This window comes from Typopeltis vanoorti, chromosome 9, assembly GCF_054136105.1.
Source record: "Typopeltis vanoorti isolate ZY-2024b chromosome 9, IOZ_Tvanoo_1.0, whole genome shotgun sequence".
NCBI classification, from domain to species: Eukaryota; Metazoa; Arthropoda; class Arachnida; order Uropygi; family Thelyphonidae; genus Typopeltis; species Typopeltis vanoorti.
This window is the reverse complement of record NC_143557.1, coordinates 21,110,705-21,137,378: the sequence shown is the minus strand read 5'-3', so window position 1 is coordinate 21,137,378 and position 26,674 is coordinate 21,110,705. Positions and strand designations below refer to the sequence as shown.

Sequence of the window (26,674 nt, the reverse complement as noted above, 5' to 3'; positions counted from 1 at the left end):
AAAATGAATGTCAAAATGCGCTTTTAAAAAATCACACCCATCCACGAGGTAGATAATGTGGGGTTTTATTCAGGGAACCTGACACTGTCATTTGGCTATCACCAATACACTAAAACAAGAAAATATTTGCCACAGTAATAAATGAGTATTTTCAGCTACGAACTCTTATATTTAGGGACATAAACTCAGTCTTCCTATATATTGTCAACTTGCAGTCCATTTCAATACACAGGCTGCAATAACAGTGAGATTTCATTTCCCAAAGAGAGTACGCGGCACTCTCTTAACTCTAAGTTCCATTATTATACACAACATTGAAAATATAATATGGATTAGTTTTGTTTCTTATATCTGAAGTTACATTGACCCATTATAACAACTAATAAGTTTAATGTAACGTTAATTATATTACTTACAATAACAACTTGAATAATGCTTTCAGTTTTTGTTTTTAAACTTCCAGCAATGATCAAAGAGATCATTCTTCGACTACCTTTTACAATTAATACCCAGATTAAACACTTGTCTTTTTTAAAGAAAAAAAAATTACCAATGCAGTTTAAATTATGTTGGCAGGGAACTCACTTTTCGTTACTTTTCATTGAACAAAACATTCTTTCTACTCAATAATACAAATGACCAAACAGACTACAATTTAATGCGCAAGAAAATCATGCCACTTCCACGATTTCTATAGCTGTACATTTAAATGAAACATCCGGATACTTCTTCACTTATAGCCCTCTAATATAATTGTCTTCTGTTCCATAATGTTCTTACAATGATAGATCCAACATTTCTTCATAGAGGGCGAATTCTCCCATAGTTCCATTCGACTGCCTTCCAATGTGCTTTTGTATGGAAGCTGTTCCCGCGGATTTTTTATCGAAATTATTTTGAATCCACAGTGTGGGTCTATCAATATGCCGCCTAAAAAGCGGGACAAACCACTGGAAAATGCGAAAGATTCGTGCTGTGAACTTGTCCAAACTGACCATGAGTTGTTTCTTCAGGCATTTGAAAGTGAGTATGAGCTGCGGGTTAGGTGATAACAGCATTTAAACTAAACATCCTACTTCATGTTATAACGTACCGTAATGTACCACTTCAGACTCTTCAGGGTTAGAGCGAGATGCATCTCTTAAGCCTAATGTCGGCTCTCATCTTCATTTGAGAAATTTATGGGTGTTTTAAAAAATATTTCAATATTTACAAAGACAACAAATAATGTTTTATAAAACGCAGATAACTTTTTTGTACATCCTCTTAAAAATGCGGTTATGTTAATGCTTCAGGATATTTCTATTTTTATAATGTTATAATGCGTGTTATAATATTTTAAATTAGATAATTTTTTTAAATTTTGTTTTCTGATATCTGTTGTAGTCATAAAACAAACATTGTGTAAATTTTATTTTTTTTTTTTTTTAATATTGCGTGTACTTGATTATAAACTGCTTTAAATAAATAAATAATTTTTTTTTTTTTTTTTTTTTGAAAAGTGCTATGCATCATGATCATAGATTTTGTATTGCTGTAATGTAATGTTTAGGATTCTCCCTCATATCCGCGTTGTACAGCCATTAACAGAGGTTTTTTTTTTTTTTTTTTTAATACATCTAATTTCGAAAATGCAGATTTTAAAAAGCGGTAGTAGGGAAATGAATACAACAGTAGTATCATTTATCAGATAATCAGATATGAACAACATATTACCTTCCACCCAGTTCTAAATAGCATCAGGCGTACACCATGAATGATTAGTTTCCTTCTAGATAGTCAGGAACCGGAACGTAATATTAGCGAAGTACTAATATTAAGTAGTTGTTATTTGTTAAAAATAATGGTTAATCTGAAATTTTGTGAGAAGGATATTGAAAATTTCATACTATAAATAAGCACTGAAGATATCAGTAGAATCCAATATCATTAAAGGAAAGATTAGTTCATAAGTAATCATTTTTTAAACATTATATGAATGTAATAGATAATGATCAGCATATCTTCAGCACAATGAAGGAACTGAACCAAACTTGTTTTCTAATGCATGAAATGTTATATATTTTCTATTTTAAAGATTTGAAACAACACTCCCATTAATGAATGTCTCTGTAGTTTGCAATAAGACAAGTATTTATATCATATGATTTTGTTAGAAAAACATAGAACTTTATTTTTTTAATTTTTTTTAATTACCCTTAATTGTGTATATGTACTCCATATATATGGAGTGTATGTACAATATGAAATTCATTTCATTCATGAGTCAGTAATAAATTGACTTAGTCATATATGTCTACTGTATTCATGCTCTTATAAGCATGAGTTACTTATTACATGAGTTACATCAGTAGTTACTTATTGTTTAGAAATTGCTTACACATCATGTAGTCAGTTGTGTAGCAGATTGAAAAGTAGTTATTATTATTATTGTTAATGGATATCTCCAATGAGTCAAAAGACTTATTGCAGGAGGCTCACAGTATAGTTCACAATATATCTACATACTGTCCACAATACAATAAAAATTTCACCATGGGAGGCAGAATTTATCAGTATTCACACAGTACACGTCTCCTTAAACTGATTCACTGATGAAGAACTTGAAAGTTTATTTTCCACTTGGTTAGACTATAATAAATTTAGTTTAATCCTTTATCCAAGTGTAAGCAAACAAAGTTTGCACCCGAAGTATCTTCAGGACTGAGGCAACTCATAGTAAAGGTGGACCAAGCTCTCATCACTCCTTGTCTCAGTATCTCCCATAATGCAAAGCACATCTCCTTGCAGATATGTATAATGCTATGCATTAAGGGAAGGACCACTACTCAGACTGGTTTCGACCTTTATTGAGGTCTCATCAGTGGGAGCCAGATCCAGAGGTGGTGATACTAAGGTGGAAGCAATGGAGAAGTCATATTTACCTATACCACCTCTGGGTAGTGGCTAGACCTCAAAGTTCGAAACTGGTCTGGGTAGTGGCCCTTCCCTTAATGCATAGCATTATACATGTCTGCAAGAAAATGTGCTTTGCATTATGGGAGATACTAAGACAAGGAGTGATGAGAGCTTGGTCCACCTCTATCATGAGTTGCCTCAGTCCTGAAGATACTTCAGGCGCAAACTTTGTTGGCTTTCACTTGGATAAAGGATTAAACTAAATTTATTATAGTCTAGCCAAGTGGGGAAAAACTTCCAACATCTTTCTCTAAATCCAGAGTAATTTAATAATAAGGTGAAAACTTTTTGGCAACTCGTATAGGTAAATATGACCTCTCCCTTGCTTCCACCTTAGTGTCATCACCTCTGGGTCTGGCTCTCACTGACTAAGACAAGGAGTGATGAGAGCTTGGTCCACCTTTATCATGAGTTACCTCAGTCCTGAAGATACTTCAGGTGCAAACTTACACTTGGATATAGGATTAAACTAAATTTATTATAAATTTATATATATGTATATATATATATATACTTTACACTCATTGTTTAAACAAGGTTTGTAAAGTCTAATGTGTCAAACATCTTGAAGGTCTCTATTGACCGATCAGGATCTGAGGATCTCTTACTAACTTTTCTAAAATCTTCACAAGAAAAGATTTTGGAAAAGTTAGTAAGAGCTCATATACATGGGTTTGACAAAGAATCTGTACTTTGCGATGAACAGTTTACCAAGCAAAGGTCATGTTTCAGCAACTGGCTTACATTTTATAATAATGTTACTGTTGAATTTGACAAGGGAGAATGGATATCTCATGATACTTTTAGACTTTGCTAAAGATTTTGACAGGATACAAAATGGAAGACTGTTATAAATTGTGGAGTATGGGATTGGAATATGAACTACACTGGTGTCCAAAAGCTAAGGGCAAACTATATTTTTACCTGTATATTAAAAAAAAATTCATGACTAATACTAAATACAGAATTCTAATAAATTATATTACACAAAAATTGTGTTATAAATTTTGTACAAATTAAATTGCAATTCATTTTAGGCAAAAGTTACAAATTTCCTAAGGATGTAATTAAGGAATTAATGTACAATCCTTACAGAAAACTATGCAGAGAGACATATCAGTATGGAATATGTTCACCCCAAACTGGGATTCAGCTCTCGCCCCATTGTACCATAATTAGCACCAAGTGATTCAGTTCTTGAGGCAAAATAGCCCACTTGTCCTTTAGAGCAAGGAACTTAAGGCCTGGTTTGTTTTCTGGAGGGGAATTTCAAGCAGTAATTCATCTTCCTATTGCATCCCAAATGTGTTCAACGGAGTTGAGATCTAGGCAGCATGCTGGCTGCTTGATTCAATTAAATTCTCAGTCTCCAGAAGTATCTCCACTGCTCATATATTATGTGGTGTGGCATTGTCATCCATAAAAATGAATTCTTTTCTTACAGTCCATGGAACAATCGAACATGGCCTCGAATAAATTTGTTGCAGTGTTCACCAATGTTGTTCACCTTGTTCAACAGAATCACCACCTCTTTATCTTTAGATGTAAATGTGCTTCTTATCATAACAGAAATATGATGTGCAGTTTTCCTAACGCTTACCTTGTGCCCTAATCTCATCACTTCTTGAAGCACAGCTCTACTAATACACTATGCACTTTTGTATCTCTGCAACCTAAAGTGCATTTATTAATATTAAAACTACAACCCTACTCATTTGTCCAAGTTAAAAGTTTGTTCAAATCTTCTTGTAGAGAATTAATATTAGTACTACTCCTGACAATTTTACTTAACTTTGCATAATGGGCAAACATTTGAAATTCCCCAGTAAATTCACATGAAATATCATTAACAAATATGTTAAACACTACAAACCCAAGAATAGGTGTATCAGTCATTACCTTCATTTTCTGAGATACTGCTCTGTCATACACAACTTGTTAATATCTTTCAGAAAGCCAGTCTTCAATTTATCCAACCAGTCTGTTATCTGTTATCTTATGCAACTTTTACACCAATTTGTCATGTAATCTATCAAATGTTTATAAAGTCCAAGACTATCACTGTATCTGAATCTTCTTTATCCCATACATTTGTCACCTTATCATAAAATATAAGCAGATTGCTAAGACTAGACTTACCCTTCACAATCCCATTCTGACCTTTGTAGAGATTCCTATGTCTGTCTGTATAATCTTATATTCTGTTCCTAACAATTTTCTCCAATATTTTTATCACAACTGCAGCTATACAGACTGGTCTCTAATTGGAAACTTCTTAGAACCATGTTGTGGAGTTGTACTATTTTGCCTTCTTTTCACTCCTTATGAACCTTCCCTAGTGAAAGACACTCATTAATGAACATAAGTGCATATCTAATGCTTGCACATTCCTTAAAAATACATGGTGACATGTCATTCATTCCTTATTAACATTAAATCTAATCAACACTTGATACACTGCTGATTCTTTCACCTGTAATTATTCTAATGTTCACCTCCCTTCTGCATGTTGCACAGCATCATTTATATTAGCATGATATACACTGATAAAGTGCTCATTAAATAACTCACTTGTATTCTTTGCTGTGGTTATCAGTATTGCTCTTCTATAATTATTCTTCCTCTTGCTTGCCACATGCCAAAAGAATAAAAGAATCTTCTTTGACTTGCCAATCTCTCATCATATTCTGGTTTTTTTTTTTTACTGTGCTTTTCGCCTTTCTGGCTTGTAGTTTGTATTCCTCATGCATCTGTTCACTACAAACTATTTTATACTTTCCTTATAACATCCTTTCCCACACTGCTTGCTTGATTTCACTGTCCAACCATCTCACTCCTACTCTGTTTATTTGCTTAACTCTTGATATGCATTTATACATTGCTTATGTCAGATATTGTCGTAGCATTTCCACACACAGTCAGCATCTTTTCTTTACAGCTCTTCAACTCAACATGTTAATATTAGTTGACTATGCAGCTTCTCATAATCCCTCACCTTATACTTTCACATATATACCTTCTTGACAGTGACCTTTTCCTGTTTGACCACCTTCCATACCAATACCTCATGATCACTCAAACCAGCAGGTGGCTAATTAAATTAATAAGTCGAAATTTCACCTTGGTCACCAAGGCATCTTCACATCAATAAAAAGAGATATCGAACACTTGCACGCAAGCACACTAGTAGGAAGAAAGATTATTGTAAAAGGCGGGCTCCTACAGTCCTGACTGGCGTCCTCTATGGGCAAGGTGATGGTCTCTTAGATTTTAGCATTATGACGGAGCTGAATTTTTTCAGGTTTTGGAAATGTTATGTGGTGAATTCCAGAAATAGTCTCTTTGGTTTAAATCTTTTTCTGTATAGGAGAAGGTTTTCTTCCACTGCATTGGGCAGTCTGCATCCATAGTATCGTCTGCCATCTTGTAATAACTGTGGTGTAATGAAGGATATATTTTCTGTTCTTCTAGACAGATATTGGCAGTTCTTCTTGTTTGTCCAAAATATGTAAGCTTGCTGGAGCAATGGATGTTGTACACCTGTACAAGGGATGGTTCAGATGGTGAAGTGGATGTTGGATGAGCAGACCTTATCTGCTCACCTAAAGATCCTCTATGATCAAGTCAGTAGTGGTTTGTTATATGAAGACCTGGAAGGAAAGAATATTGGAACTACAAAGCAGGTGATTATAAAAAGCTTCGAAGACATTTGGAACTATAGCTTGGAATGACAAAGTTAAGTGGGCAGGAGATAAATGATACTTAACAGCACCACAGTGTAAATGTAGTCCGCACGGTTAGCCTAGTGGCTGTGCACTTCGCAACCATATAACTGGGGAAGAAGTGTCCCAGGTTCAATTCCCGTCGAAGACGTGAGGAATTTGAGGATCTACCTCAGCCATAGCCAAGTTAGCCGGTCTTGGGCGCGGGCAGTAGGGGTTTTTTCCGCCAGTTTATCTGTCGTTTTTCATCCCGCAAGCAGGCAAACCAGTCCCATGAACACACGGATCTACAGCCATAAACAGTTAACTCCACATGAGGGGACTCAACTCACCCCAATAGGGACAGGGGGAGAAAAAGGGAGGAAACTCCATATGAATAAATAAATAAAAGTGTAAATGTACTGCGATGGTCAAAAAGCCAAATAAGGTAGGTGTCGAATGGCTGAATGAAGGTATTATGCATGCAATTTGGAAGAAGGCAGTACAAGACGAATAATCATAATAATAATCAGTTGCACAAAAAGTATAATAAGTAGGCTAGGATGGTGATAAAAGTTGGTAAGGACAGCAATCTATTAAAAGCCTTGTCAAATGTAAGTATATCATTGTATGTACATCTATGTGTTAAAGCTTAAGAGTACTGTGAGGAACTGATGATGGAGAATTAATGGAGTAAAACAATAGTGGGAAAGGATTATAAAACTATTTAATCTTCCATTATTTTGTCTGTCACAGAGACATCTTTTTTTTTTTTTTTTTTTTTTCTTTCTACGTTTGACGTCAGTAGATGCTGTATGATCACTCCTATACTTCACCGGGTTGTGGGAGTGAAGTCTTCTGCTAGAAGAAGTGGTAAGGTCACAGATTCCCTTTCCACACAGAGTTAGTAGGACATTCACAAACATCCATGCCTATGGTGGGATTTGAAACCCCAGCCTCCTGGCTGGAAAGCAGACACTCTAACCACTCGGCCAACCAGGTCGGCTCAGACACATCTTCAGGGAGTATAAAATAAAAGTTGTAACACAGAAAGGCAGTACAAACTTAACTATTTATTTATTTATCGTATGGCATATACACATGATTAAAATGGAATAAAATAAAATACATATGAATATGGATAAGATACAAATATATAAAATTATAATATAAAGTAAAACATAGACAAACAAATAAAATTCAGGCATTAAATATATGACATCAAACAGAAATTTAGTCATATTTTTACATTTAGATTTTTAATCCAATTGATCGCCTCTGAGGATAGGTCAAAAATGTCCTTTAATTCACCCGGATATGCCATTAACTCGCATTCCTGAACTATATATGACGGATGGTTTGGAACTTCACTCCACAAGGGCAGTGGGGATTCGGTATCTTCCCTACTTTGATAGTAACTCTCCGCATACACCGTGACCTGTATGGATCCTCTTAGCAGTTTTCCATATATTCCTGGGTAAGTCAAATCCAGATGGTTTTTGAAGGATATTTATGTAGCTACAGACTTAACTGAAACTCATGGACAGACATGAGGTGTCCCCCTATGGAGACCTCAGATGTAAACTATGATCTCATAGGATTCCCATATTTTGGGGAATTTTATGCATCAATATTTATTCATGTTAGTCTGATTTCTGAGGGCAGCTGCCGATTCTGAAAACAATCTTCCTCTTTGAAACTTGCTGTGACAGAGCATGGTGGTTTTTTTCCAGTTGATTTTTTTGAATATTATTCAGACCATGGTCTGCAAGGTCTGATTGATCCGAGTCATGATTTGAGAATATTTTTTTTTTGTTTTCTATACAGATGGTGGCTGAACTTCCTGTTTGTTCCCTGTTCTTGCAAGTTGGCATTCTTGCAAGAACAGGGAACTCTGTATACACCAGGAACTGAGAGAGAAGGTGGTTGGATTTTCGTGAAATGGATTAGGGTAGCTAAGTGGCTTGAAAGCAGTGCAAAGGTTTAATTTCTTTAGAATTCAGGCAGTTTTTTTTTTATGTGGCTTGGATGTGGATGATGGTGATGGCATTACTGAAATTCTTCTGAACAGTTGGTTGTGGATTAGATTGATCATTTTGATTCTGTAGGAATTGTAGCCATTAGATAAATCGGTGCATATATATGGCTGAGATTTGTTGCAGAGCAGTCTCACTGGCACAAACATTGTAGGGTCTTAGTTTTTATGGTATCATATTGTTGAGAGGGTTTGGGAGAGCGGGTGATGATGGGCAGCTCTTATCCATTCACCCAAGGACGAATTCTCTTCTATATCACATCCAGGAGTTTAGAAAATACCCTGTACTTGTGACCGAGCTTACTATGGACAGACAGGAAGAACTGTTGACATCTACCTTGGTGAATATAAAAAAATACACCTGGCACTATCATTATGGCAAGTCATTTTAAGATCTAATTAATATTTGTTTTTTCTTTTTTGTGTGAAACTGTTTTTGTAATCTGAAGATGCTGGATATAATACCAGAGAAATATCAACAAATAAGTTAAATATTATTTTCTAATCATTCTCTGTTGTCATCAATACCACGAACATAAATTACAAGTGGATGATGTGTTCTCTATTTGGCCTCATGGCTCATACACACATTACTCTTTCCTTTCTCGCTTCAGTAGGTAATTTTTCAGAAACTTTGGTAACATGCCTAACCCTGTCCTTTTCAGTATACAGGAAACCCACTCACTCAGGCAGATACATTCATAAACATTCCCATTACCTCCCTCTCAACAATATGGTATCATGAAAACACTAACCAGTAGAACCTATAACCTTTGTTCCAATGAGGCTCCTCTCTTATAGCAAGTGTAAATTAATCATATACACCACACCTTATCTAATGGCTACAGTTTCCACATATCAAAAAAAAAATCAATCCTGCCTATAGCGGACCATGCATCAAGCGGGACCTTGTCTTCCGAAAGATTTTAGTAATGCTATTATCATCCCTTATGTCTGAGGCACATTGAACCTCTTTAGCTCAGTCAGTATGGATGAAACCCTTTGGTCAGAAAGACCTGGTTTGATTCCCATCCGTGATGTGAAGAAGTTGAAAGAGACCAGATAACTGGTCTCTTTTGACTAAAGGTGAGTTAGTCAGTCGTCTCATATGAAGGTGGAGGGTTTTTTCTCCTTGTTACTTGGGTTTTTCATCTCTCAAAACAGAATGGCCCTGTGAACCCATCTACAGACAAATACATATCTCCTCAATGTCAGGCTATGTGACAAACCAGTTGGGATCACTTAAAGTCTCATGTATAATAGTGGACCATGCACCAAGCGGGATATAACACAAGGAAGAAGAAGTAGTCTGAGGCACTTCAGAAAAAATAGCCAGCATTTTGAAGAAATGGAACCTCTGCACGTTTTGCGACTCACTTGAAGCTAGCCAATTTTATCTGCTTCACTAAAAATCAAACCGTCTTTCCTCAATTCATAGTGTATATTGAGTTCCCTGTTCCTGCAAGTTGGCCTACTATGGACTGATAGGAAGATAACTATAACATCTTCATTCATCTCTATGGTCAGTCAGGTCTTGTAGACCATGCTTTGGGTATGGCTCATAGAATCTATTGGAAAAAGACTACCATGCTCCATCACATTAAATTTAGAAGAGAAATGCTGTTTTTAGAATCTGCAGCTGCTCAGAGATTAGCCTAATTTGAATAAATTAGGCTGATCGCTGATTTCTATTAAATGTTGCATTAAACTTTCCAAAATATAGGAAACACTAATCATCAAATATCCCGGTTTACACCCTAATTTGCGAACAGCTGCCCATGGAGGCCTCCTAATTAGTACTCTAGTCTTTTGTCCATGTCACTTAGTTTCATGTTGCCACTGTGTGCTTTGTGCTTTCCTGGAAAATCAGAGCTATGTGGAAGGAAAAATGGTTGGTTTCAGACTATAACTAACCCATAATTAAGCTAGTGGATGATTCATTTAAATTACTAAATCTGTAATGAATTGTATTTCAGTTTATATTAATAAGAAATTAACTGTTTGTGTGATTGGCATGTTTAAGCAGGAAACGAATAGGCATAAATACAAGTAGAGTCATTATAAATCAGTACTTTATAGTTGTGGTATGAGTTATTGTTACTGTGGTATATAACACCATAATTCATGTGGATTTGATTTACTTGGTTTGAAAACATAGAGGCAAGGGATTAAAGGGAGGTTTAATCCCTTACCTGAGTGCAAACACTTGCCAGTAATAGTGTATGTATATGATGTTGATCTTAGTAAATTATAACAGGGAAGGATGAAGGCATTGAATTTTATGACATCTGTCTGGGCACGCTATCAGTTTCATGTGGATGATTGAACACTTTGTAAGCAAATCCACCTGCACAGTTTGCGGTTGTCATAGATATTTATTCCTTTTTTATTCATGTTTCTCTCTCATTTTTTTTCTCTAAAAATAATATTCCTAAGACATAACACTACACTGATTCTCTAATTCCTGTATTGCACAGCACAGTAAAAGTAATGTTTTATTGTAGCACTGAGTGCAGTACAGTACAATGTTCTAACACCTATTTGATCATAATGATCAGATTCTTGACATTCCTCAAGGGATATACAAGATATTGTGATAGTAATAACAGGAAATAAAGTTACATCATTACTAACTTCTTATCACCAATTTTCCTTCAAATTAATTTATCAAGACTCCAGTATTATTAGATAATGTATCTTCATCTTCTAATCCACTTATTGATGAATCCACTTAGATCCTGCCTTCCTCTGGTTCTTTTTTGTGCCATCATGGCAAAAAAACACTTGTTTTTCTAACCTTTCCTCTCCCATTCCATTTAATACTGCCTGAGATTAGCTCTACTAACACATTTCTGAATTCTAACAACGTCCAGTTCTTCCAGATAACTTCTTTTTTAATATGATACTGCCATTGATGCCCTCTGTTCACTCTCCTTATCTTTCTGAGTACTCTCATATTTATGGTCTCCACTTTTTGTTCAAGTGTTTTATTTCCAACCTAGCTCTCAGATCCACATGTTAAGCTTGGTTTAAACACTGTCTTGTATACTGCTTGTTTAGAGTTTGACTAATTTCGCCCTTATTCCATATAAATTTGTTTAGTTGACTTCCTATCATAGCAGATTTGTTAATTCTGTTGTCTATTCTATTTCCATAGTTAATTCGCCATTTTCACTAAAAATTGTGCTTAAATAGCTGAAATGTTTTACTTGTTCTATAAATTCTTCATTCAGGATGCTATTGAAGTTTTCAATTTTTCTGCCTATTTTCTTTGTTCTTGTCTTTTTACTGATTTTCATACGAAATTTATTACAGCAGTTATTCTGTTTAGTTAGGGAATCCTGCAGACTTGTGCTGGATTTATTAAGGAGCTGTACTGAATTTATCATCAGCATATGTGTCTGTGTACCCAGAGATTGTTGGAATAAGTGAGACATGGTTAGATGAGGACGACATCCTGACAGGAATAGAGATGGAAAGGTATGATGTGTTTCGTGAGGATAGAAGGGATAAAAAGGGAGAGGGAGTGCTATTGATGATAGAGAAAGAGTTATGTCCATACAAGGTAGAGATGCAAGAGGGAAATAGAGCCAGTGGTTTTGAGGCAGTATGGTGTGAGATAGAGGTGAATAGAATCAAATACTTGGTGGGATGTTGTTATAGACCTGGTAATGTGGATGGTGGTGATAGTGAAATGTATAGTCAAATAAGCCAAGCAAATAAGAAAAGGGTGATCATTATGGGTGATTTTAATTATGGCAATATAGACTGAATTGAAAAGATAGCGACTGGAAGTAAAGAAAATGAGTTTCTTGAGTTTTTGAGGGATAACTACCTCAGACAGTATGTAACAGAGGGCACACGAGGATTAAGGGTCTTGGATTTGGTCATCTCATCGGAGGATGTAATTATAAATGAGGTGTCAAATCATCCACCAATTGGTGAAAGTGACCATGAGGTGATTACCTGGGTGGTTGCCAGCAGTGCAAGGACCCCTGTGAAAAAAGGGTATATGTGGAACTACAAGGGGGGGGGTGATTATGAAGAGCTCAGGAGACAGCTTGCAGATGTAGCATGGAATGAGGAGTTAGCTGGAAAAGAGATCAATGCAGCTTGGGGGATTTTCAAAAACTATTTAGTAGATGCAATGTCTAAATGTATACCACGGGTGAGAAGGTTAAATAAGGTAGGTGTGAGATGGATGAATAAAGAGATTAAGCATGCAATACAGAAAAAAAAGGCATTGTGGAGACAGCATAAGAGAAGTGGAAGTAACCAATTTCATGAGGTCTACAAAGACCAGGCAAGGAGGGTGACTTGGTTGGTGAGAGTAGCTAAAGAGAGGTATGAACAGCAGTTAGCTAATGAAGCCAAAAAGAATCCTAGGGAGTTCTTTCGATATGTAGCCAGCAAAAGAAAGAATGATTATGGAAGGATGACATTGATTGGAGGAAATGGTATAAAGACAGCTGTTGCAGAATGTGTTGTGGAGATACTTAATGAGCAATTCATAAAGATCTTTCAATCTTGTGAATGTGACTTCATGGAGAGATTAAGAGCAGTTGATGATGGGGAGGAGAGACTGACTGTAAGTGAGCAAGAGGTGTTTGGGGAGTTGAGTAAACTAGATGTAAATAAGGCTGTGGGACTTGATAATATATCACCACGTATTCTGAAGGAGTGTGCCAGAGAGTTGACACCTGCCTTGACATATTTTTTTAATACGAGTCTTGCACTTGGTCAAGTTCCTAAAGAGTGGAAGGAGTGCAAGATTGTGCCACTTCATAAAGGAGGTGATCGAACTCAAGCATCAAACTATAGGCCTATCTGTGTGTCAGGTGTTGTGGTTAAGTTGTTGGAGAAGCTTGTGAGAACTAGGATCCAGAGTTGGGTTGACAACAATGGTATAATCTTTGATGGACAGCATGGATTTGCTAAAGGGAGGTCATGTTTTAGTAATCTACTTACTTATTACAATAAAGTGACTGCTTCCTTGGACAGAGGAGAAGGATACACAGTAATATACTTGGATTTCGCAAAGGCTTTTGATAGAGTACCTCATGATAAGTTGACAGTCAAACTAGAGCAGATGGGGTTGGATATTAGATTAGTGCATTGGATTGGAGACTGGCTGTCTGATAGGTATCAACAAGTTGTGTATGGGGGTGCAATATCCAGGAAAAGCAAAGTCACTAGTGGAGTGCCTCAGGGGCCATTACTATTTAACTTATATATTAATGATATTGGTGAAGATTTGGATGGAGATATTCAGTTGTTTGCAGATGATGCAAAGTTGGGACGAACCATAAAGAGTAGTGAAGATGTTGTGGCCTTGCAAGAAGACTTGAATAAATTGAGTGATTGGGCAAGCAAATGGGGATGTGAGTTCAATGTTGCAAAATGTAAAGTTTTAAAATTTGGAAAACAAAGATGGGATGCAGAATTTATGCTTGGTGAGAATATATTGTTGGAAGTAGAGGAAATAAGAGATCTGGGGGTGATAGTGGATAAGGATCTAAAATTTAGGGGACACATCGCCAAAATTGTGAAGACAACACAAAGACTTCTGGGAATGATGCGGAGGACACTGACATGTAGAAGTAGGGAGATACTTGTTCCAATGTATAAGGCTTTGATTAGGCCACACTTGGACTATTGTGCCCAAATTTGGTCACCGGGTTTTCAGAAGGATGAAGAGATGTTGGAAAGGGTCCAAAGGCGACTGACTAAGGTAGTTTCTGACCTCTGGAATGTTGAGTATGAGGAAAGATTGAAAAGATGTAATTTGCAGAGTCTCGTGGAGAGAAGGAAGAGGGGAGATATGATAGAGACCTACAAGTTGGTAAGGGGTTGTTATAGGATCAATGGTGGAGAAGTTCTACAGAGAATAGTGGGAGATCAGGGGAGAACCAGAGGTCATCCCTGGAAACTGTATAAGGAGGGTGTGAGTAAGGGAGTGAGAGGCAGGTTTTTTTCGTGCAGAGTTGTGAGTGATTGGAATGCCTTGCCTGAGAGCGTGGTGTCTGCAAGTAGTTTGAATGTGTTTAAGACACGGTATGATGAGATGTGTGTGTAAGATAAAGGGACCTCCTAGATGAGTCTTTGACTCCATGAGGTCTTGTTTAATAATAATAATAATAATAAAGTAAACAGCTGAGATTATCTTCTCGAATTTCGATATCAGCTGTTTACTTTATGCTGATGATAAATTCATAATGTTATCCAAGATGTAAATGATGAATAAGTGCAGTTAATGTGCACCTTTGTCTGACATATGATTTAACATCAAACCATCTCCCTGTATCTCCGTACATTCTACTGCTGACTTCAAATAAAAAATACACTGTATTCCTTGATATAATCCAATTATACTATATAGGGTAATTGTGGTATTTTGGACAGCTTGTCCAAAATACCTCTCGGTACCTTGTCATATGCCTTTGTTTTGTTTTTTTTTTTTGACTAATTTTGCTCTTATTCCATATAAATTTTTTCAGTTGACTTTCTACCATACCAGCTTTATTAATTTTGTTGTATATTTCCATTTTTAATTAAAATGAGGTTTTAATTAAACTTCTTTGCTTCTCTTCTTGCTCCTTCCCCTGAGTGCTATTAGAGTATTCGAGGGCCAGGGGTAAATTTTTCCTATTTTACTGTCTTTTCGTCTTATGCAGCTACTGAAGGAGGTTAAGCTAGCCCCAATAGGTGCCGGTCCCAAGCCCAGATAAATGGCAATACTTGACGTTAGGAAGGACATCTGGTTATAAAACTTCACTGTCAGCTCTAGCTATGATCAAATGAGTCAAAGTGATACAAGGGCTAGGGCATACCCCTTAGGCCAGCGCTTCCCAAACTGTGGGCCGTGGCCCCCCTTGGGGGCTGTTAGTTTTGTTGAGGAGGACTGTGAAATAATGAAAACAAATTTAAAATGTTTTAAGGCTAGGTGTGCCATGTCAAATGTGTATGTAAGATGCTAAAAATATAATATTGCATTCAATTTTTGCAATATTCACTGTGTATGTTTTGTATTAAATATAAATACAATAAATATTTTAATAATATATGTCTGTATTACAATTTTTTTTCCCTGATGGGGGGACCGTGAAATATTTTAATTTTTCCAAAGGGCCTTTACATCCATAAGTTTTGGAAGTACTTCCTTAGGCGATGCACAGCTACATCGCTCTACAGCTGCGAGAAGTGGATGAAGGCTACTGTGTCAGGGCAGATGAGGTTAAAGAAGTGAGCCTGGTGGATGGAGAGAATGTTGTAAGTTGGAACGTTCAATGTTGGAAGCATGACATGACCGGAAGGGGAAGAGAGATGGCAGGCATGATGAGGAAGTTGGACATTTTATATGTGCAGGAGACAAGGTGCAAGGGGAGAAAAGGCAAAGGAACTGAGAGACAAGTATAAATTGTTCTACTCTCGAGCAAATAAAGAGGGAAGAAATGGTGTCGGAATTGTGGTATGTGACAGAATGAAGGGCGAAGTACTGGAAGTGGGTAGGAGGAACAACAGGATCATGCGAATGAAACTGGGTCTTGAAAAAGAGCAAGTGGTCGTCTTATGTGCATACATCCCACAAGTTGTTGTACAGCAGAGCAGAAAGATGAGTTCTGGAACATGCTAGATGAAGAAATGAGGGAACTGGAAGAAAACGAGATGGTGATTGTTGGAGGAGACTTGAACAGACACAGGAAGACAGAATAGAGACTGTGAAAGGGTGCATGGTGGCCATGGAGAGGGAAGGATGAACCAGGAAGGAGAGAGGATTGTGGACTTCTCAGTAGCGTTTGATCTGGCAATTGTGAACTCATTTTTCTGCAAGTGGGAAGAACGTGATAACATTTAGAATTGGTAACAACAGTTCATAGATTGACTACATTTTGACTAGAGGAAAACATTTTAAGGAAGTAACAAATTCTAAGGTAATGCTGACAGATCAAGTGGCACAGCAACACCAGCTGCTGCTGTGTGCAAAATTTAAAATAATGTCAACGATAAGAACCTTTGGAAGCCATGGGATAAAGACAGTTAAGTGGTTTCGCTTAAAAGAAGAGAGTGTGAGGAACCCTTTTAAGAATAGTGTTAGGATTTTGGATGGACTAGAAAGTGTATACAAGATTAGTGGAGACATAATTCAAAACAATTCTGAGCTGTGCATTCGAGGTGCTTGGTGAAACATCCAGAAAGATTAGAGAGCAGAAGGAGAGTTGATGGTGGAATAATAATGTACAAGAAGCAGTGACGGTTAAGAGAAAGGCAAAACAGAAGTGGATTAATCAAGAGTGTAAGAAGACAGAGAGAGAAAGCAAGAAGCCAAGAGAGTTGTGCAGGTGAAGGCCATGGCATATCAAGATCTTCATGATTAGAAACAAAAAGAAACAAAGGAAGGACAGAGAAAAATTTATCGATTGGCAAAATGTAGAAATACGGCATGAAAGGACATCTTACATATGAGGCAGATCAAAGACTGGAGGAAGAGTATTAAGGAGGGATGTGGATATAAGAAACGGAGAATGTACTTTGAAGGGCTTTTGAATGAGAAAAATGTGAGGACTCACAGAGAAGATGGGCAGCCTTATCAGGGGATGGTGCAGGATGAAGAATGGAAAATCGGTGGGCCCTAACGGGATTCTGGTGGAGGCATGGAAAGCACTGGGAGAAGAGGGAATTGACCTGTGTTTGACCTGTTCATAAAAGTTTGCCAACAGGAAAATATACCCGAGGAGTGGAAGAAAAGTACTCTTGTCCCCATCTACAAGGGTAAAGGGATGATGCACAAGACTGTAAGAATTACAGAGGAATAAAGTTGAAGTCCCACACAATTAAAATCCTAGAAAGGGTTCTTGATGGAAGACTGAGGAAGGAGGTGGAGATTGCAAAGGAGCAATTTGGCTTCATGCCTGGTCAGTTAATGACAGATGCTATCTTTGGGTTATGGCAGATGATGCAGAGAAACAATGGGAGCTACATCTGCTGTTTATTGATCTGGAGAAGGCGTATGATAGAGTGCCAAGGCAAGACGTCTGGAGGTGTCTGAGGGAGAAGAAGGTACCATAAAAATATGTCAGGTTGGTGCAGGAGATGTACAGAAATGTGAAGATAAGAGTTCAGACCTACCTGGGAGAGACAAAGTTTTCAAGTGACAGTTGGCTTTCATTAAGTCCGTTCCTGTTTATTATTATGATGGAGGGTGATGATGGAGGAGGTAAGAGAAGCCATACCTTGGACAATGTTGTGTGTGATGACATTGTGCTGTGTGCAGAATCAAGAGAAGAAGTGGCAGCTAAACTGGAAAGGTCGTGGAAAGTACCGGAAGAGAGAGAGAGAGAGAGAGAGGTATGAGACTAAGCAGAAGTAAGACAGAGTATGTGTTACAAAGGGAATGGCAGCAAGGAGACAAACATGGAGCTGGATGGAAATGTCATCAGGATGGTTAGGGACTTTAGATACTTAGGTTCAACAGTGAAAGAGAATGGAAAGGCTGAGAAGGAAGTGGGATGCGGATAACAAGGTGGATGGAAGAACTGGAGAGAGATGGCTGGATTGTTATGCTATAAGAGGGTGCTGATCAATCTTATAGGCAAAATCTACAGGACAGTAGTGAGTCCAGCTATGATGTATGCTATGGAAACTGTAACCCTGAGGAAAATAACATCAGCAGGATGGAGGTAGTGGTGATGAGAATGCGTAGGTGGATGTGTGGTGTGACCAGAAAAGATCGTTTGAGAAATGACTATATAAAGGGAACGTTGAAAGTTATGAACTTAAGAGTGAAGATACAGGAGGCAAGGTTGAGATGATTTGTTCATGTGATGAGGAGGGAGGACAAGTATGTGGGGAAAAAAGGTCATGCAGATGAATGTACAGGGCAGGAGGAAGTTCAAGTGGCCAAAGAAGAGATGGAGGGAGTTGGTGGAGGAGGACTTGAGGATGAAGAACTTAGATATGGTTGGTTACAGCCCAAGACAGGAGGATGTGGAGGACTCTAAAAACAGGAACCCTACTTAAGTGGGACAAGCTGCAGAAGAAGAAAAATTAAAACAAGAGGTATGTGTTGAACTTCAAGGCAGGTGATTATGACAAGCTTAGGAAGAAGCTTAAATCTGTGCTGTGGAATAAAACACTGCAAAGTTAAAATGTTAGCAGTGCATGGGATATAGTTAAGGGTCATCTAGAGGAATCAGTATTAAATTGTATAAGGAGGGTTAATCTGGAGTTAGATGGATGAGTAATATCATTAAGCACGAGCTGCAGAAGAAGAAAATGCTATTTAGGGTATATAAAGAGAAAGGCGACTAGCAAACTCATGAACAGTAGAAGGCCCAGGCAAGAAAGGTGACCAGTATGGCAAGGAAGGCAAAATCAGATTATGAGAAGAATCTAGCCAAGCAGGCCAAAGGAAATTCCAAAGACTTCTTTTGTTATGTAGCAAGTAAGATGAAGAATGACTATGAAAGTTTAACCTTAATGAGTGATGGTCATGAGGAGACAGAAGCAAATAAAATAATTCAGTTACTGAGTGACCAGTTTGGAAGGGTATATCATTCTAGTGAGGTTTCTACTTTAACCTATGTGACAGTCACTAATGTGGGAATGGAGGTAGATGAATTGGAGGTTTTTAGAATATTGCAGGATCTCAATATCAATATACCTGTGGGATTAGATGGAATATTAGCTATGGTTTTGTGAGAATGTGAAAAGGAACTGGGAGTGCCTTTTTACTAGGCTCTTTTACTTAAATGTCAGCTATGGCAGAATTCCAAGAGAGTGGAAAGAGGGCAAAATAATTCAATTGCATAATGGAGGTTCTAAAACTGCAGTATCTGAGGTGCAGTGGTAAAAGTACTAGAAAAATTGGTCGAAAAGAGAATTCAAGAATGCGTACATAAAAATATGATACCGTATGAGAGTCAACATGGCTTTGTGAAGAGTTAGTCATGTGTTAGTACTGTATAGCTACAGATGCAAGACCCTTTAACACTTCTGCGCTTGTCAGAAGAAGGAGAATAAATTCCGATATTAGAGTAATCAATGCGTTTCGTGGGATGAGTTTATTATTATACTTCGGAAAATTAGCTTTTCTTTTATGAAAATTCTAGTTTTTAAAGTGGTAACTATTTTGCTTCTACAACAGTTGGAAAATTTACATATAACGCACATGGTTTTTTCACGTGTTGGTGACTAATTTGTACATCCTTTATTTCTTCAGTATGAATTGACTATTCTTGGCACATGCTAGCCTTGGTTCTATGAATGGTGTGTGTACAATAATTTACTAGCATTTTATAAAGCGTAACAGCTGAGTTGGATAATGGAAATGGTTACATGATGATTTTGCTCGATTTTGCAAAGGCATATGACAGAGTAGTACTACATGGAACTCTATGCAAATGAGAAGAAATGGGGATGGATATGACACTGGTTAAGAGGATGCCTGCTGGACAGATATCAAAAAGGGGTATATGGAGGGGCAGAATTGAGGTGAAAACAGGTGACAAGTGGTGTGCTACAAGGATCAGTGCTGTTTAATTTTTACATAAATTATATAGGAAATAACCTGAAAGAAAATATTCAGTTTGCTGATGATGATGCGAAATTAGGCAGCATAATAGTTAATCAAGACAATGTGGAGAGAGCTTGCAGAACGATTTAAATAGGCTCTCAGTATGGAGAAAAGATAATGGGTGTCAGTTTAATGTGGAGAAATGTAAAGTTAAGCATTTTGGATAAATAAATTACAAGCCGTGTATCACATTGATCGCACTGTACTCCAGGAAATAGATGAAGCTAGAGACTTAGGACTAAGGTAGACCATAAGATTACTTGGGTATTGAAGAACACATTAACAAGTAGAGATAAGCAAGTTGTTATTTCTTTTTATATAGTGTCTTGATACATCACCGTCTGGATTACTGTGCTCAAGTCTGGTGCCCTGGGTTTCTTGGCGATGAGGAAGCAGTGGAGAGTATTAAGAAGGCAAGTGACCAAGATGGGGGACTGCTGTGTGGAATGTTCCTTATGAGGATAGGTTGAGGGTGTGTGAATTGCAGAAATTGGTTGATATCAGAAAAAGAGAGTATATGGTAAAAACATTTAAGTTGCTTAAAGGGTTTTATAGGACAGACAGACCTAGAAGACAGGCAGACTAGAAGGACCAGAACAAGGGATCATCCCTGGAAGTTGAATAAAGATGTGGTTAGTAGGGGTGTGAGGACTAGGTTTTTTTTGCTAGGGGAGTTGTGAATGAGTGGAATGGGTTGGCAGAATCAGTTGTGAGGGCTTTGTCTGTTAATGGGTTCAAGGAGAAGTATGATAGACTGTGTAGATATACTGAGTCACCTGCGATGAGTCTTCGGACTTCAGGGAGGTGCCTGTATAATAATATTAATAAGAAATACGCAAAAGCAATTTTCAACTACCAGCTATAATCCAGAGTATTTTAATCTTCTTCTTCTTTCACTATGCCTTATCCCATGTTAAACAGGGTCGGTGCACCGATCTTTAACCTTCCTCTTCCAAGTTCTCCGGTCCAGGGCGTTCTTCGGACTCCATCCTTTCTCCTTAAGATCCTCTGTCACCTTATCCCTCCACCTGAGCTTAGGCCTGCCTCTTTTCCTCCTTCCCTCCAACTCCATATACTCCACTTGTTTACCAACATACTCCTTACCCTTCCTCTCTACATGTCCAAACCACCTCAGCCTACTTTCTTGTATCTTCTTGCCAGTTGGTCCCACCTTAACCATCCCTGTGTTGTAGTCATTCCTTATCCTGTCCTTCTTTGTCACACCACTCATCCATCTCAACATCTGCATCTTCACTACCTCCATCTTCCTCTCCTGTGCCTTGGTTATAGGCCACATCTCTGCACCATGGAGCATTGCCAGCCTCACCACCATTTTATACAGCTTTCCTTTCCTCTTACAACTCGCTCTCTTGTCGCACAGGACCCCACTCATCTTCCTCCAATTCATCCAACCGCATGTTATTCGGTGCTGTATTTCCTCATCCAAGTCACCATTCCTCTCAACAACCGACCCAAGGTACTTGAATTTCTTCCCTGAAATTAGCCTTTCACCTGAGTCGTATGGCCATATCCTCGTCACTCCCCGTTGACATATATTCAGCCTTCACCCGGTTAATTCTCATGCCTCTCTCCTCCAATGCCTTTCTCCACTCTTCCAGGGTATTTTCAAGCTTCTCTTGGGATGATTCGCATAGAACAATGTCGTCAAACAGCATGCTCCATGGTGCATGACCAGGTCAAAGAGGTAGGGGCTCAGAGCTGACCCTTGGTGTAGCCCTATGACAATGGGGAACCCTTCTGTCATGCCGACACTAGATCTGACCTGAGTTTCTGTTTTCCCTCATACATCTCCTTCACCAACCTCACGTACTTCTCCGACACCCCCCTTCTTTCTCATACACCTCCATACCTCCTGCCTGGCCATTCTGTCGTATGCCTTTTACAGGTCTATAAACACCATGTACAGATCCACTTGCATCTCTCTATATTTCTCCATCAATTGCCTTAGTGCAAATATCGCATCCGTTGTCCCTCTTCCTGGCATAAATCCAAACTGCTCCTCACCAATTTTCGTTTCCTGCCGTATCCTTCCTTCAATTACTCTTTCCCATATCTTCAATGTGTGTGACATCAGCTTGATCCCTCTATAGTTGCCACAGTCTTGAACATCTCTTCCTTTGTAGATTGGAAAGAGAATACTTTTCCTGTTGGGCTATTTTCCTCATCAGATCCCATAACATATCCACGCCCTCACTGCCCAAACTTTTCCACACTTCCCCAGGTATCTGGTCTGCCCCCACAGCCTTTCCATTCTTCATTTTTCTTAGTACCCAATCCACTTCCTCTCTACTTATGTCTTGCACCGGTCTCTCGTTTGCCTCTCCATCCTCACACCTCTCTCACAGATTCTCCTCATTTAGTAGTTTACGGAAATATTCTTTCCATCTTCCTCTGATTTTGTCCTCCTCGTGTAATACTACTGAGGCATCCTTTATCTGCTTGACTGATGTTATGTCTTTCAAGGCCTTATCTCTGGCTTTCGCTATTCTCAACAACTGAGCTTCACCACCGTTTCTCTCCAGTTCTTCATAAACCTGATCAACTGCCCTCGCTTTCACCCTTGCCACAGCTCTCTTTGCATTTTTCTTCGCTAATCTATATGCCTCCTTGTCGGCTCTAGTTCCAGTCATGTCCCATTTTTTCTTTGCCTCTTTCTTTTCCTTGATCTCCAACTGCACCTCCTCATTCCACCACCATGCCTCCTTATCCTCAGGCGGTCCCTTTCCTGATGTTATACCAAGCACCTCTTCTCCAATTTTTCTAATATTCTGACTATTAACGTCCCACCATTCTTCCACATCCTTTGGTAACTTCATTTCTTTCAATACCTTTTCTTTAAACTTATTCCTTGGGCCATCCTCTTCCAATTTCCTCCACTTTATTCTCCTCTGTATCCACCACTTACGTCTATTCTTCTTTTCCCCTTTTATATCACAGTCTACCACAACCAACATGTGCTGTGCCGCTACACTTTCTCCATTAATCTCTTTACAGTTTTTCACCTCCTTCAGATGTGTCCTACGGCACATAATATAGTCAATCTGACTCATTCTATCCCCGCTCTTATAGGTTATCAGATGCCCAACTCTCTTCTTGAACCATGTGTTAGGCTATAGTCAGATTGAAGGCCACAGCATATTCTATGATTCTTTTACCTTCTTCATTTCTTTCACGACTACTCCAACCCCCATGTACCCTTTCTTCATTGCTTCGTCACCTTCCTACATGCCCATTCAGATCTGCTCCGACGATCACTCTCTCACCATCAGGGATTCCCATTACTATCCAGAGTATTTTAATAATATAATAATAATTTGCAATTTTCACTAAAAATTGTGTGTAAATAGCTGAAATGTCGTATGGTGTATATATTGTGTGTTGTATGCGAAGACGAAAAATAGTTGTAGAAGATCTTGAAACTTGAATTGTTTGGGTACCACGTGCACTATAACTTCCATAGCATCATCAGCTTCCAAAAAAAGCTTGGCATCTTTTCCGCTCCAGATGGTACATCTCCACTGAACAGTTAGTCTGCAAAAATCCCAAATCTGACCAGTATTGGAATATTGCTCTCATTTATAGGGTGGTGCACCTAAGGCCTCCCAGAAAATTCTAGGTGCTGTACAAAGTCCAGTTGATAAATGTCACTTCTCTTGCAGACTGTATTCGACCCCTTTCCTATACAAGATCAATTTCTGCTTTGGGTCTCTTTTACAGATATTTCCATGGCCATTGTTCAGGAGTACTAGCATCCATAATGCCTCTGATTTCTGCCAAATCTACAAGAAATTGTACTGCAGTGGCTCACTTTCCATTCACAGTTGAACTGCATATTCAGCAAATCTACTATATTCTTTTTCAGGTTATCTTGGAAGTAGCAAAATAAGCTACATTTTCGGCTTTGCTACTTAAAATAGTTCCTTAAATTTTTTATGTTATCGCATTGTGTCGTACTTTGTATATAATTATTTTACTACTTCCTTACTTGCCGATGCAAGAATTATATGTTTCATACCATTAAATTGTTACAGAGAACTTATTTTCGGAAAATGCAATTATCTATCACTTGGTCTCCGACAACCACTGACTTTAGCCTAAATATGGCAGAGATGACTGGTGTTGGCTCTTATTTTCCCATTCCCAGTAGTCCTAAATTAGTAATGCATCCTAAAGGCAAACCTCTTAGAAGCTCTGAAAAACTCATTATACTAAGTTGTTTACACAGGTTTACGGATGAGAAATCCTGATGAAATAGTGGAAAATATTGTGAAGCTAACAGCGGAACTAACAGGGGTAAGCAAGATGGCAGCATACCACATGGAGAAGTAACTGACCACGACGGGACAACTGCATATGCTGGGGAAGAAGAGGCCTAGTGCTGTAGGACTATGCATGCACTTAGTGAAATATGACGACTTTACGCTGTCAGCAATTCTTCAGAAAGTGCATGATTTCTTCTGAAAGAATGAAATGTTGCAGCTAAAAATACAACTTGCAAAATTTCAGATGTTGAAAGACTGGTCATGGAAGGATTTCAAAAAATTACTGAGTGCACATGGAAAAGTTGCATAACCCATGTTATTGAAGAAGAAGAAAAATTCTGGGCTCTTCATGGAATGATAGATGAGGTGGTGAAAAATGTGGATTTCACAGTAGATCACAGCTCTGAATCTTCATTTAGTGAAGATGCACAGTTTGATGATACTGTAAAATCTCGTGAGAAATTATTTTTTTAAGAGAATTTTCACTAGAGATTTTCCGATTTTTTTGTCTGGAATTTTAAGGGAAAAAAATGTGCTTAGTAAGATGTAAAATATAAAAGAATAAATTACTGTTAGAATGCACCTGCACTTTAGACTTGTTTTGTAAAAGCTTAATAGAAGTTACGTCGGATTAGCTCAGAATACCACCAAAATCGTAACATCAAGCGACCAGCGATGACGTCAATTCTTTCATTACTTCTGGCTAATCCAGAAATACTCTTACTTAAGAACAAAGGAAGGAAAATGGAATAAAAAGCAATACAGCACATAGTTCTGTGCTTTTTGGTCCTTGGTCTCATGCTTGGCTCTTCACCTACGAGATCTACGGGGGGGGCTCCTTCCCTAGTTGCAGAATGATCACTCTTCCCACCACTGATGCCAGATGTTTCTCTGCCGGTAGCCACAGCAGAACCCCAGTGCATCCGACGAAGGAAAACTCTCGAGGATTGACCGGACGGAAGTCTCTATGTGTGATACAGAATAAATCGGAGTTTCCTCTCAAGTTTGTTAGCAAGTAAGCCATTATTTTGTTTGTAGTATGTTATATAATTGTAACTTGAAATTGTAAAGGATTGAGAGAGGTTACTTGTTAACTGGCAGTTATATTGAATTTTGAATAAGGGAAGACCTTGTATTGTTAAGTATGTCTAATTCATAAGTTGCTTGTGATAATGTCTGAATTAGTATCAATTAAGTGTTGGATGTGTTTGGAAGAAAGTTAATGTGATCACTCCTGGAATATTTATGCATGCTTGTAAGCCAAGTTGTGTCATAGAAGACACCTTTATATCAAGGCACAATAGGTTTTTCTGATAGTGAAAGCACTATAGTTTCTGTTGCTCAGATAGCAAATAATTGTGTGTGTTAAAGTGCTTTTGATTATGTTATTTGATTAAGTTATTTTCTGATAGTGAAAGCACTATAGTTTCTGTTGCTCAGATATCAAGTAATTTTGTGTGTTAAAGTGCCTTTGATTAAGTTAATCTTTAATCAACTTCTATATGCTCTGTATCATATCTTTTAATTTGATAATAAACATGTTTTTGTTTAGTAATTACCTGGTTCTCATTCATTAGCTAATGCACTATCCCGAATATATTAACGAGCCTGCAAGAATAGAGAAAAGTTATGAGCCACGACTTGCATATAAAGATATTGTATAGAAGTATTAACTTATTTTTTGTTATCTTCTCGCCGTGACTTTCAAACTTAAAAGGATCAATTAAGTGACGCAGTCATTAAGATCAAATAAATTTCTCAATTGATATTGTGCGATTGCTCAGGGACTGTTAAGTTAGATAGACTGATTACACGAGGTTTACCTAACAGCAGAAAAGGGGGGGGGGCAAAAAAAAGTAAGGAAGATAGATAGAATAGATAGGGGGAAGGTAAAGAAAGTAAATATTTTACAATACTACCTACAGCTTGAATGGTGTTGGAGCTTCTTCATTAAATTAGGGAAGGGATAAGCGTGTTTATGTATATATTATTGCAATATGTCATGTTTGGAAATGTGCGTTGTGATGAGCGAAGTTCACTTCATAACGTAAACAATCACTGCTTATCTTAAGCCAGTTTATAATAAGCTATATCAGGGGTCGGCAAACTTTTGAGACGGAAGAGC

General features: G+C 37.9%; 1 protein-coding gene across 3 annotated transcripts in view; it reads left to right on the top strand.

Moving 5' to 3' along the window:
* The first annotated feature begins 897 nt into the window (after positions 1 to 897).
* Su(z)12 (Polycomb protein Su(z)12) overlaps positions 898 to 26,674 on the top strand; it is a 498,478-nt gene continuing 472,701 nt past the window's right edge. For 2 of the 3 annotated variants that reach the window (XM_090397603.1, XM_090397605.1), the window contains exon 1: positions 898 to 1,023. In XM_090397603.1, coding sequence (XP_090253729.1) covers positions 924 to 1,023 — 100 coding nt within the window. In that variant the 5' untranslated portion in view covers positions 898 to 923. Of the gene's footprint in view, positions 1,024 to 8,014; positions 8,137 to 26,674 lie in introns of those variants that run through there. The other variant, XM_090397604.1, reaches the window with a different exon arrangement.